This window comes from Macaca fascicularis, chromosome 2 (assembly GCF_037993035.2).
Source record: "Macaca fascicularis isolate 582-1 chromosome 2, T2T-MFA8v1.1".
Classification (NCBI taxonomy): Eukaryota; Metazoa; Chordata; class Mammalia; order Primates; family Cercopithecidae; genus Macaca; species Macaca fascicularis.
The window spans coordinates 36,170,393-36,184,715 of NC_088376.1; the positions used below are offsets into that span (position 1 = coordinate 36,170,393).

General features: G+C 37.1%; 1 protein-coding gene across 14 annotated transcripts in view; it reads left to right on the forward strand.

The window, feature by feature from the left end:
- The window catches only part of TMEM108 (transmembrane protein 108), a 337,530-nt gene that overhangs the window by 175,769 nt on the left and 147,438 nt on the right, over positions 1 to 14,323 (forward strand). For 9 of the 14 annotated variants that reach the window (XM_065539909.1, XM_065539910.1, XM_065539917.1 and 6 more), the window contains one exon: positions 10,481 to 10,566. In XM_065539909.1, coding sequence (XP_065395981.1) covers positions 10,527 to 10,566 — 40 coding nt within the window. In that variant the 5' untranslated portion in view covers positions 10,481 to 10,526. The remainder of the gene's footprint in view (positions 1 to 10,480; positions 10,567 to 14,323) is intronic. The other 5 variants (XM_065539911.1, XM_005545785.4, XM_065539916.1 and 2 more) reach the window with 1 other exon arrangement.

Here is a 14,323-nt window from a genome sequence, read left to right on the forward strand (position 1 = left end):
AGTTTGAATGCCTTTTATTTCTTTCTCTTGCCTAACTGCTGTGACTAGGACTTCTAGTACTATTTTGAATAAAAGTGACAGTGATGACTTCTTTGTCTTGTTCCTGATCTTAAAGAAAAAGCTTTCAATTTTACATTGTTGCATATGTTAGCTGTGGGTTTGTCGTATATGGACTTTGTTGCATTGAATTACTTTTATTGTGTACTTAATTTATTGAGAGAGTTTTTTTTAATCATGTTAGGATGTTGAATTTTTTCAAACGCTCTGACTTTTGAAATGCTAATACGATTTTTGTTCTTCATTCTTTAATTAGTAGACTTGTGTATGTTGAAGCATCCTTGCATCTCTGGGATAAATTTCACTTAATCTTGGTGAATAATCTTTTTGATGTGCTGTTGAACTTGGTTTGCAAGCATTTTGTTGAGGATTTTTGTGTCCTATATTCATCAGGGATACTGACCTATAATTTTCTTTTCCTGTACTATCCCTGTCTGGCTTGGGTATCAGGATAAGGCTAGCCTTCTAAAAATGAGTTTGTAATTATTCCCTCTTCTTCTTCTTCTTTTTTTTTTTTTCTGAAGAGTTTGAAAAGGATTGGTATTAGTTCTTCTTTAAATGTGTGGTAGAGTTAAGCAGTTAAGTCATCAGTCCCTGGGCTTTTCTCTAATGGGAGACTTTTAATTACTGATTCAATTTCCTTACTTGTTACTGGTCTGTTCAGAATTTCTATTTCTTCATGATTTGCTCTTAGTAGGCTGTACGTCTCTAGAAGTTTATTCATTTATTCTAGATTATTCCATTTGTTGGCATATAATTGTCCATGGTAGTCTGTTATGATCCTTTGTATTTCCGCAGTATTCATTGTAATGTCTTTTCTTTCATGTCAAACTTTGAGTATTCTCTTTTTTTCTTAGTCTAGCTAAAAGTTTATTGATTACCACCTCTCAGTTTCACTGATCTTTTCTATTGTTTATATTGTCTCTCTGTCATTTATTTACGCTTTGGCCTTTATTATTTCCTTCCTTCTAACTTTGGGCTTTGTTTGTTCTTTTATTTCTATTTTGTTGATGTATGATGTTAGTTTGTTTATTTGAAATCTGCTTTTTTGATGTAGGCTTTTATTGCTATAAATTTTCCTCTTAGAACTGCTTTTGTTTTGCATCCTTTAAGCTTTGGTGTATTATGTGCTCGTTTTCATTTGTCTCAAGATAATTTTTATTCTTCCATTTAATTCATTGTTTGGTTGCTCAGGGGCATGCTGTTTAATTTCCAGTGTTTGTGAATTTTCTGAAATTCCTCCTGTTATTGACTTTTAGCATTATACCATTGTGGCTGGAAAATACATTTCATATGATTTAGATCTCCTTAAACTTAAGACTTGTGTTATGTGTAGTCTGTCCTGGAAAATGTTTTATGTGTGCTCGAGAAGAATGTGTATTCTGCTGCTCTTAGGTGGAATGTTCTATATATGTCTGTCCCATTTGCTCTAAAATGTAGTTTAAGTCAATATTTCTTTCTTAGTCTTCTGTCTGGATAATCTGTCTGTGATTGAAAGTGGAGCCTTGAAGTCCCCTGCTATTATTAAGAGTCTATCTATCCTTTCAGATCTATTAATATTTTTTATATATGTAGGTGCTCCAATGTTGCATGCATATGTATTTATAGTTGTTATATCCTCTTGATGAATTGAAGCTTTCATCCTTATATAATGATGAGTTTTGGTTTTTTTGTGGTTTTTTTTTTTTTAACAGTGTTTGACTAAAAGTCTTTTTTATCCAATAAAAATATAGTTACCCTGCTCTCTTTTTATTTCTGTTTGCATGGATTATTTTTCCATCCCTTCACTTTCATTTTGTATGTGTCCTTAAAGGTGAAATGAGTCTCTTATAGGCAGTATATAGTTGAATCTTTTTTTTTTTTTAATTACTCATTCAGTCATTTTTTTAAAGAGATGAAGTCTCACTGTGTTGACAAGGTTGGAGTGCAGCAGCATGATCAGAGCTCATTGTAGTCTCAAACTCCTGGGCTCAAGTGATCCTCCTGCCTCAGCCTCCTGACTAGCTAGGACTATAGGCGTGCACCACCACGCCCAGCTTATGTTTCTTGATTTGATAATGTAATCCATTTATAATCAAGATAATTATTGATAAGTAAGGACTTTTGAGAAGGAAAGAAGTTTATTCATTTCTTCTAGGTTATTCCACTTTTGAATTAAAAAATTATTCAAATAAATACATTTGAAAAAATTTGTTTATTTTCCTTTACTCTCATACTACTCAACACTTCTGACACCAAATGTGTGAGGGTATTTCCTTATTTTTTTTTTTACTTTTTTTTACTTTTGTGGGTCTACTATAGTGTTTTGCTTTGTGACCACCATGAGGCTTACATAAAGCAACTTATAAAAGCCTTTTTTCAAGCTGATAACAACTTAACTTTGATTGCAAAAAAAACCTCTGCAATTTTACTCCACTTCTCTATATTTTATATTTTTGATGTTACAGTTTACATCTTTTATATTGTGTATCCTTTAACAAATTACCATAGCTCTTATTATTTTAATAGTTTTATATTTTAACCTCCATACTAAAGATAAAGGTGATTTACCTGCCACCATTATAATATTAGAGTATTCTGAATTTGACTATCCACTTATTTTTACCAGTAAGTTTTATGCTTTCATATGTTTTCTTGTATTAATTAGTGTTCTGTTCTTTTAGCTCAGAGAACTCCCTTTAGCACTTCTTGTAAGACACGCCTGGTGGTGATGAACTCCTTCAGCTTTTATTTGCCTGGAAAAGTCTTTATATCTTCTTTATTTCAGAAAGACAGCTTTGCTGGTTTCAGGGTTTTTTTTGGCAATTTTTTTTTTCTTCAGCACTTTGAATATATCATCCCACTCTCTCTTCACCTAGAAGGTTTCTGCTGAGAAACTGCAGCCTTAGAAGCTCCCATTTTATGTTATTTGCTTCTTTTCTCTTGCTGCTTTCAGGACCCTCTCTTTGTCTTTCATTTTTAACAGTTCAATTATAATATATCATCTGTGTTGTTTCAATTGACTCTTATTGGAGGCCTTTGACCTTCCTGTACCTGGCTATTTATATCTTTTCCTGATTTGAAAACTTTTCTGTTATTTATTTTTAAACTTTTGTTCCTTTGTCTTTTTCTTAAACCTCCTATAATTCCTTTTTATTATTTTTTTCTCCTCTGACCACATATTTTCAAATAACTTGTCTTCAAGTTCACAAATTTTTCTTCTGCTTGACCATTTCTGTTGTTGATGGCTTCTATTGCATTTTTCATTTCTTTCATTGTATTATATTTTTCATTTACAGAATTGTCTACTTTGTTATCTTGTTTTTAAATAATTTCAATTTCTATTACATTTCTCATTTTGGTCTTTTTATTTTTTATTTTTATATTATACTTTAAGTTCTAGGGTACATGTACACAACGTGCAGGTTTGTTACATATGTATACATGTGCCATGTTGGTGCGCTGTACCCATTAACTCGTCATTTACATTAGGTATATCTCCTAATGCTATCCCTCCCCCCAGTCACAACCCATGACAGGCCCTGGTGTGTGATGTTCCCCTTCCTGTGTCCAAGTGTTTTCATTGTTCAGTTCCCACCTATGAGTGAGAACATGCAGTGTTTGGTTTTCTGTTCTTGAGATAGTTTGCTGAGAATGATGGTTTCCAGCTGCATCCATGTCCCTACAAAGGACACGAACTCATCCTTTTTTTGTGGCTGCATAGTATTCCATGGTGTATATGTGCCACATTTTCTTAATTCAGTCTGTTATTGATGGACATTTGGGTTGGTTCCAAGTCTTTGCTATTGTGAATAGTGCCACAATAAACATATGTGTGCATGTGTCTTTATAGCAATATGATTTATAATCCTTTGGGTATATACCCAGTGATGGGATGGCTGGTCAAATGGTATTTCTAGTTCTAGATCCTTGAGGAATCGCCACACTGCCTTCCACAATGGTTGAACTAGTTTACAGTCCCACCAACAGTGTAAAAGTGTTCCTATTTCTCCACATCCTCTCCAGCACCTGTTGTTTCCTAACTTTTTAATGATCGCCATTCTAACTGGTGTGAGATGGTATCTCATTATGGTTTTGATTTGCATTTCTCTGATGGCCAGTGATGATGAGCATTTTTTCATGTCTGTTGGCTGCATAAATGTCTTCTTTTGAGAAGTGTCTGTTCATATCCTTTGCCCACTTTTTGATGGGGTTGTTTTTTTCTTGTAAATTTGTTTGAGTTCTTTGTAGATTCTGGATATATTATTCTCCTGATTTCGTTGAATTGTTTCTCTGCAGTTAGCTTCTTTCATACAATTATTTGTACTTTTTTTTTTCTCACTTTGTCACCCAGGCTGGAGCATGATTATGGCTCACTACAGCTTCAACTTCCCAGACTCAAGCAATCCTTCTACCTCAGCCTCTCAAGTAGCTGAGACCATAGGCACACATCACCATGCCCAGCTAATTTTTAAATTTTTTTTTGTAGAAATGGGTTCTTGCCTTGTTGCCCAGGCTGGTTATACAATTATTTAAATCTTTGTTAGACAGTTTATAAGTCTCCATTTCTTTGGGGTTGGTCACTGGTGCTTAATTTTGTTCTTTGGTAGTGTCATGTTTCTTTGATTGTTCTTCATCCTTGTTGCCATGTGTCAGTGTCTGTGCATTTGAAGAAATAGGGACTTATTTCAGTATTTGCAGACTTGCTTTGTTTGGGAAAGCCCTTTACCAGTCAACCTGTCCAGAGATTCTGAGCAGGTCATCTGGTATGGTCCATGAGCAGGTGTGCTGTTGGAGTCCTCGGGCAGCCTGGCTTCATGTCTGGGTCAGCAGGTGGTCAGCCTGGTGCCTGAGTGTATGGAATTGAACCTGGAGCCTAAAACTACTGTAGTAGGCCTGTTATTGGGTCTGTAGGCATGGGCCTGGAGCATGGGTTGCAAGGGTGGGTTGTTTTTCCTTTATGCAATCCTTTTAGATGTAACTCTGTACTTTTTTAGGATTTCATCCCCCAAATTAGTTATCATCCTCCTGAATTATTCCCTGAGGGACCAGACAGATGTGATTAATATTTTATACTATATGGTTAAAAGAGGCTTTTGATGGAATCTAATTGTGGCTTGCCATCTATCCAAAGCAGCACAATTGATCCAAGAGACTCAGCTGAGAAACCATCATTAGAATAGTAAGTTAGTTCAGTTAGGTCACAAAATGAATGTCAGTCATTTTTATGTAGAGGCAATTAGGAAATATAATGGAAACAAATTCTATCACTGTGAAAAAATAAACATAAAATGTCTAAAAGCTATAAAACTTGACAGGACTGTAGAACTTAAATGAAAGAAAACACTGAAACTCTAAAAGAGGACCTAATTAAGATTAATTTTTAATAAATAGCCAAATGGTGCTTCTAGTTGGGATAACCCTGTGTAACTCAGTTGATCCCAAATCTCCCAGATTTATAGACTCAGTTGTTTTTGATAACTGAATAAGGTGAACCTGTTCCATGTATTATGGGAAGTCTGTCACTTTTTCAAAAATCTTTAAGAATTTCCAGAGACTATTGAAGGACTTATGATCCCCTTGATCAATATATTCAACCACAACTGTTTCTCTGTTCTCTTGTTATTGATCATTTATTTATTCATTCATCCATTATTTATTTACTATTATTACTAAGCATCCATTTATTGAATGCTTACCACATTCTAAATGCTCCACATATACCCAATAACCATTGTTGTGGCTCCTAGGGCTGCTGCCTCTGACTGCTCCTGGGTCACCCTTGACTTGGGACAATCTCTTCTCTTTTATTGCCCCTGTCAAGCATCACTAATACAAGGCTGTTTTGTGTCAGACTTTTACTGAAGTTTTGACAATACTAGTGGTGGATGAGCATTGTGGAGAAGGAATACAGATGGAGCATATTGATATGGTTTGGCTGTGTTCCCACCCAAATCTCATCTTAAATTGTAGCTCCCATAATTCCCACATGTTATGGGAGGGGAGAGTCAGTGGAAGATAATTGAATCATGGGGGTGGTTTTCCCCGTAATTTTCTCATGGTAGTGAGTAAGTGTCATGAGATCCTATGGTTTTATAAGGGGAAATCCCTTTTGCTTGGCTCTTTTCTCTCTTGCCTGCTGCCATGTAAGATGTGCTTTTTGCCTTCTACCATGATTGTGACTCCTCCCCAGCCATGTGGAGCTGTGAGTCCATTAAACCTCTTTTTCTTTATAAATTACCCAGTCTTGGGTATGTCTTTATCAGCAGCATGAAAACAGACTAATACATATATAGTGTATATGTGCATAAAACAAGACGCAATGAAAAATTAAGTATTAGACATCTTAACATTCATGGGCATCTCCTGTGGAGAATTTCTCACTTTATCCTTCATCCTTAGGTCCCACCTGCTACCATCTTTTGGAGTTGCCTCTTCTTGTCTCAATATTTCTTGTGTATCATCTCCTCAGCCTCTCTAATTTCTATACCCTTTAACTCTTTTTTCCTAGCCATAGCCTCTGGAAACTCAAACCTCCTAATTTTTTTTTTTTTTTTTTTTTTTTTTTGAGGCAGAGTTCTGCTCTGTCACCTAGGCTGGGATGCAATGGCACGATCTCGGCTCACTGCAGTCTCCGCTTCCTGGGGTCAAGCGATTCTCCTGCCTCAGCCCCGTGAGTAGGTGGGACTACAGGCACCTGCCACCACGCCCGGCTAATTTTTTGTATTTTTAGTAGAGATGGGGTTTCACTGTGTTAGCCAGGATGGTCTCAATCTCCTGACCTTGTGATCCATGTGCCTCGGCCTCCCAAAGTGCTGGGATTACAGGCGTGAGCCACTGCGCCCAGCCCCCAATTAATTTTTGTATAATGTAGAGCACTTTATCTATCTCTTTCTTTTCCTTCCTCATACAAATCACACTGGTGGTGGGGGACGAATTTGCCTAACCAAAAAAGTCATTGAGCTGTTGTGCCCCATGCCCCCCAAAAAGAGCACTTCCCAGCCCCAGAAAGGAATTCTTCTGATTTCCAGAGCAATAAGTTTTGGAATACTTAAGTTCTTCCTCACCCCAGCTGGATTTTGATGAGATACCAAGTCAGTCTCTCCCAAATTAATAAAGCAAATAGAAGATAATTCTGACTATAATCCTAGTGTACCTTTTCTGGATTTTAATAAAGTGATCTTAAAGTTAATTTTGGAGTGAGGTAAAAAAACAAGCTCAAGTAACAAAAAAATATTTTTTAAAAGAGTAATAATAGAGAACTCAATGTACCAGTGGTTTAATTTGAACACTTATTGTTCTAGTTGAAGAATGAGCAAACAGAAAAATGTAAAACTTAATACAAAGTCCAGAAACAGATTGTTGATGAAAAAACCAAACTCCATAAAATATTTGAAGAGATTTCTTCTGAGCCAAATGTGAGGACCATGACCTGCAACAGCCTCTGGAGGTCTTGAGAACAGGTGCCCAAGGTGGTTGGGTTACAATCTGGTTTTATAAGTTTTATAAGACATCCAGTACATTGAGGTATACATTGTTTCAGTCTAGAAAGGTGGGACAACTCAAAGCAAGGGCTTAAAGATCGTAGGTGGATTCAAAGATTTTCTGGTTGGCAGTTGGCTGAAGGAGTTATTAATATTATTTGAAGACCTGGAATCAATAGAAAGGAGGGTCTGGGTTAAGCTAATGGGTAGTAGAAACCAAGGTTCTCATTATGCACATAAAATGACTGCCCTTAGAAGTAATATATGGCTAATGTTTTCTATTCAGACATTTAAAAGGTGCTAGACTCTCAGCTAATCTCTCCAGGATCAGAAAAAGACCTGGAAAGGCAAGGGGATTCTCTACAGTGTGTAAATTTTCCTCCACAAGAGATAGCTTTGCAGGACCATTTAAAATATATCAAAGAAATATGTTTTTGGATAAAATACTTTGATATTTTTCAGGGCCTGCTATCTGTCTTGTGATGCTAAAGTAGAGTCAGGTTGGATTTTGGTATCTTGTTACTACAAACAATCTGTTCGGTGAGTTCTAAGATCACTGTTTTAATGTTAATGCTGGTCAGTTTTGCCTCAAATCCAAAGGGAAGAAAGTATAATGAGGCATGTCTGACCCCCACTTCCCATCATGGCCTGAGCTAGTTTTTCAGGTTTCTTTGGAATTCCCTTGACTGAGAGGAGGGAGCCATTCAGTCAGTTGGGGTGCTTAGAATTTTATTTTTGGTTGATAATATCTAACAATACAAAAGCATTTAGAATGTAATAAATGAAATAAAAATTACTGGAAGTTTGTTTTCACGCTACTAATAAAGACATACCCGAGACTGGGCAATTTAGAAAAGAAAGAGGTTTAATGGACTTACAGTTCCACATGGCTGGGGAGGCCTCACAATCATGGTGGGAGTCAAGGGAGGAGCAAGTCACATCTTACGTGGATGGCAGCAGGCAGAGAGAGAGAGCTTGTACAGGGAATCTCCCATTTTTAAAACCATCAGTTCTTGTGAGACTTATTCACCATCACGAGAACAGCATGGGAATGACCCACCCCTATGATTCAATTACCTGCCGCCAGGTCACTCCCACAATACATGAGAATTCAAGATGAGGTTTGGGTAGGGACATGGCCAAACCATATCAGGAAGAAAATATGGGCAAGTATTTATATAATCTTGGACTAAGGAAGGCCTTTCTAACCATGGTAGAATGTCTGTGAGGTAGGTAGAATTCTTATTAAAAAAACACTTGAAAACCTAGAATGTTATATAACATTGATGAGCCTTAAAAACATTATGCTGAGGCCAGGCGCAGTGGCTCACGCCTGTAATCCCAGCACTTTGGGAGGCTGAGACAGGCAGATCATGAGGTCAGGAGATCAAGACCATCCTGGCCAACATGGTGAAACCCTGTCTCTACTAAAAATATAAAAATTAGCTGGGTGTGGTGGCGCGTGCCTGTAATCCCAGTTACTCAGGAGGCTGAGGCATGAGAATCGCTTGAACCCAGGAGGTGGAGGTTGCAGTGAGCTGAGATCGCACCACTGCACTCCAGCCTGGCAACAGAGTGAGACTCCATCTCAAAAAACACTGTAAAATAAAATAAAAACATTATGCTGAGTGGAAGAGCCAGACACATATGATTCTGTTTATATAAAATGTCCAGAATGGCCAAATCCATAGAGACAATAGATTAGTGGTTGCCAAAGGAGGGGAAAATGGGGAGTGACTTACAGCAAACATGGTGATTTCATTTCTGAGTGATGAAAACATTCCGGAATTAGGTAGTGGTGATGGTTGGACAACTTTTGAATATATTCCCAATCACTGAATTGTATACCTTAAAGGCTGAATTTTATATATGAGTTATATCTCAATTAAAAAATTTAAAGATAGGTAGTTCTACTTGGGATGTCATGAGAAAACAAAAAACCTGGCATGCTAGTAGAGAATTGTTAAATAATATACATTTTAAAAATTTTATATACAAATGGCCAATAAACATAAAAAGCAAATTAAAACATTGAGACCAAATATTTGCCTACTGGCAGAGATGAAATTGTTAATTTCTTTCTTGGGTAGAGTGTAGTCTAATGGTTGTTCTAATATGCTGGTATTGATGAGGAGGAATTTGGTAATATATTTATTTCAAAAAGCCTTAATTTATGTCCTTCCATAATGCGTTTCAGTTTCTAGGAATTTATCTTAAAGAAACACAGTTTGCCATGTAAAATAAAATTGTAAAGTAATAGTAACAACACAAAGATATTTCTGCTGCTAGGGAGAAAAATTAAATTAAAAATTAAATATAAAATCAAACAGACCAATAGAAGTGCACATTCAAAAGGCTAAAGAGATACACTCTAAAATGTGGGTGCTAATCACCTCTTATTTGTGGGATTATGGATAATATATATTTTCTTGTTTATTTTTATCTGTATTTTCTGTTTACTTTTTCTAAATAGTCCATACCAGAAGTATCCTTGAAATCAGAAAATAATAGAAAAATTATTTAAAATAATACAGTTTCAAGTGTGGCAAAGCTTTCTAGCTTGTTTTTTGTTTGTTTTATTTGGGTGTTTGCTTGTTTTGTGAGCGCCTTAGCAGAAATGAGATGAGAAAAGAAATTTTTTGTTTCTCGTGTGATTACAGAGATTCATGAGAGATTCATGAAAAAAGTCTTCAATTCTGAACCCAGATTCTTACTAGCTGCCCCTATGAGCTTTCTTCAGTGGGGTGTATAGTTTCAGGGTTCGACCAGTTGATTAGTTGGTAATTTTATAACATACACCATTGTAAATTAAACTGTTTGTGGTGTACTTATCCCAAGATTTTTTCTCTTCGAAATTGGGTAAGTTAGGATTTACAACCAAGATCCTATTGAGTGGAGGACACTCTGATTTTTAAATTATGTTCCTCAGATGTAACAATTTTCTTCTCCCCATTTCCTAGACAGAATCATGAATAAACTGGAGGATAAGCAGGACCAGATGATACCATGAAGAGAAGTTTACAGGCCCTCTATTGCCAGCTGTTAAGTAAGTTGACACTGCATTTCTTCTTTCTTAAAATATACCAATGTCATTATTTGCTGGATGCTCAGAACTTACTTTTTGGATGAAGACCAGGGTTGGATCAGTGAAAGAGGACAGTAAAGTTTCACTCTGCTTCATCTAGATGAAGTATCAAGCATTAATTCATTCTAAGATCTCTGTTTTAATGTTAATGCTTGTCAGTTTTTCCTGAATTCCAAAGGGAAGTTTTAATATCCATTATAGTTGTAACTTGGACATCAGTTATAACTTAAACTCCATTATAATAATTCTAAATTGATGTGTTAAGCATAGTTAATCTGGGAATGAGTGTCCAAAAACATTATTGCCTTTGGTTTAGTGTTCTTCCAGGATGACCTGCTATAGATTCCTCATGAAGAGGAAATGGTGTGTTGTGTTTTCTGTTTTTTAACACATAGAACTTGTTGCCATACAGCCTTTGGCTTAAAGTGTTATGCATAATTATACATGGTTCTCAAATAAGAAGTGGTGAAAATATGACTTCTTGGTTTTATGGTGGAATAAAGAGTGTTCAATTATGACTTTCTGCACATCACTCATGTGTTTTGTGTATACTGCCACAAAGCACCAATTGCCATGTAGTGATTGTACTTTCTTTGGGATTAGAATTGCTATGAATGAATGTAAAAGCCAAAACCAATTGGTGGGTTTGATGTTCCAGTTAACCCACTTAAGACAATAGGCATTACCCACTCCAGGTCAAACCAAAGCCAGTGAGTTGGAAAATTGTGAGTTAGTTGTTTATCTTGTTCTTGCTAAGGTAAATGAAGTACCTATCTTTCCTAGGCTGAGTGGCTCCTTGTTAACTTTTGTTGAGAGAATAAAAGGAAAAGATATTGAGATGCAAATCACCAGTAGTCAGCCCTTAGAATTTAGTAATTCAGCTTATGTTGTACCCCCAGTGCAAAGCACTTTATCTACAGACAGCATTCTGGCCGGGTGTTTTAATTGACTCATTTCTTCTGCTGAATTCTAATCCCTAAAACACATATCACGTCAGCCTGTTTCAGCCTGGTGGAAAGTCGCCAAGAGTTATAGGGACTTTCTCATGTTCCTTTTCCATGTGTTCTATGGGACTGTCAGTTTGTTGCTTTTTTAAAAAATGATAAGCTTGTTTGCTAAAGAATAGGCTTTAAAGATTGAAGAAGCAATGTCATCAAGGAATGATTAACTCTGCCTTGATGAGAGAGTAGACATATGAAGGATAAATAGGATTTTACAAACACACATGCACACATACCCCTCAGAGAAGGGGAGGAAGGCTTTGTAGCCAGAAAAATGGGAAATAAAGAAGAACAGAGTAGATTTTGGAACAGCAAAATGTTTGCTGAGTTCACCCATGCCGACTCTATGCCCCAAAGTTTGCGTAACATTTTAGGGTCGTATGTTATTTGAAAGGCATCAGTAAATTACCCTGCAGTCCAGAGAGATAAGACTTATCCTATGATGAGGTCCATCCTCCTATACTGAGCAACTCTGAATGCTGAAGGGGGTTCAAACATCATCTGGCTAACTATAGAAAACAACTGTGTCTTCACACCTTGCTGTTTGCAAAGCTTGCTGGGAAATGCAGACAGTCCAGAATATGTAGTTTCCTGCTGGTTAGGAGGGTAGACAGTGGCCCTCACTAAACCACCCTGATTACTGACATGCATATACACACAATAGATCGTATTTGTCACTGGTCAGCCAGTTATTAAGTTATGTGTATGTTAACATTGTCCACAAATAAAATGTTTTTAAGACATTTAGTCTGTGTCTAAAATAGACTTGAGAACTAGCATCAACACACAATATGTTATTTTATATAACTCATATATTTTATATAACTCATGATAAAAATATATGAAAATATATTTTTAATTTGGATTAAAAAATCATGATTGAGTATTCTGGTTTTTCATTGTTACATAACAAACTAGTCTAAAACCTTGTGGCTTAAAGCAATAACAGTTATTTATTTCGCTCATAAGTCTGTAATTTGAGCAGGACTTAGCAGAACCTATGCCTCCACTGCAGAGTGTTTGGGACCTAGGCTGGAATGACTCCAACGGCCGAGGGCTCCCTGAGGCCTTCTCACATGGACAGTTTGGGCTCCCCCACAACATGGTGGCTTCAGAGTCATCAGATTTCTTATATGGCAGCTACCAGTATGAGACTTGGGCAAGGCTTAGAAGACTTATTATGAATTAGCCTTGGAAGTCCCAGAATAATACTCATGCCACATTGTACTATCTGAGGAAGTAAGACCAACAGTAACTCAGGGGAAGAGGAATTAGGCTTCACTTTTCAAAGAAAAGAGGAGTAACAGTTCGTAGCAGTTATCTTTAGTCTATTACAGAGAATATCTATTTGTTTAAAAAAAACAAAAACACTTACTAGTGGACATTAGCCAATTCATAAGTCATTAATATAGAAGCTATACCCTACTGAGTGCCTACTGTGTTCACAAGGATTTGCTGACAGTTTACCTAAATCTCCTCAATTATTCCAGAGGAAAATGCTTCAAGATGAAGAAGCGTTACAGATGGATAAGCAAGGACTGGCCCAGGGTGCCCAGTGAGTTCAGTTCACAGCCATATCTCTCTGACCCCTGCATATGTGCCCTTTTCTTTCTGCCCTGATGCCCTACCACACACAGGAAAAACCAGCAATGTGGTCCCTCTGCTGCCCTTATAGCTAAGATAGGGACAGTTCAAGCCCACAAGCAGTGAAGTTTGCATCTTGCGAGTGATATTAGATGAGTGCTGGGGTTTGGATATTTGATCCCTCCAAGTCTAATGTTGAAATTTTATCCCGTTTTGGAGGTGGGGATAAATGAGAGGTGTTTGGGTCATGGAGGTGGATCTCTCATTAATAGATTAGTGCCCTCTCCAGGAGAAGGGAAGTGAGCAAGTTCTAGCTCTTTTGTTACCTTGAGAGATGCCCCAAGAACTGGTTGTTTAAAAGAATCTGGCACCTCCCTCTACCTTGCATCCACTCTCTCACCATGTGATCTCTGCACATGCTGGCTCCCCTTTACCTTCCACCACCAGTGGAAGCAGCTTAAGGCCCTCATGAGATGCAGATGCTGGTGCCGTGCTTCTTGTTTAGCCTGCAGAACCGTGAGCCAAATCAACCTCTTTTCTTTATGAATTACAGAGCCTCAGGTATTTCTTTATAGCAACACTAAACAGACTAAGACAGTAAGACCAAAATAAAAAGATGCTCTTTAGATCACTGAATCATAATTGATAGTCATTGAGGCTTGCATGTGCCCAGTTGGGGCTAAGGAATGCAGTCTTTGGCAGGCAATGCTATTGAGGTTTTAATGGTTTACTTTTGTTACAACTGACTATCTCTGCCTTTGTTTTTATTACCTGAGCTCTACTCCACAATGCAGTACTGAGTGTTTCATCCCACTGGCTTTAGCCCTTTCAGAAGGTTTAACACATTTTATATGATATATTGGAACAGCGGAAAGCTTGAGTATGAGGGTGGTGATAAGAGTCTTTATGGTTATAAAAAACCAGATACTCTCATTCATTTTTCTTTCCAAGACCTAAGTAATCAATTAGGTGTTAAAGCTCGTGCTAAGAATACCTGGGTTTTTGAGACAGCAGACAGGTTCAAATCCTAGTTTTACCACTTTCTAGGTGACTTACCTTAGGTAAGTTACTTAAGCCTCAGTGAGCTCTAGATGTAAAATGGGATGTGATCACTCACTACCTGAGATGGTATT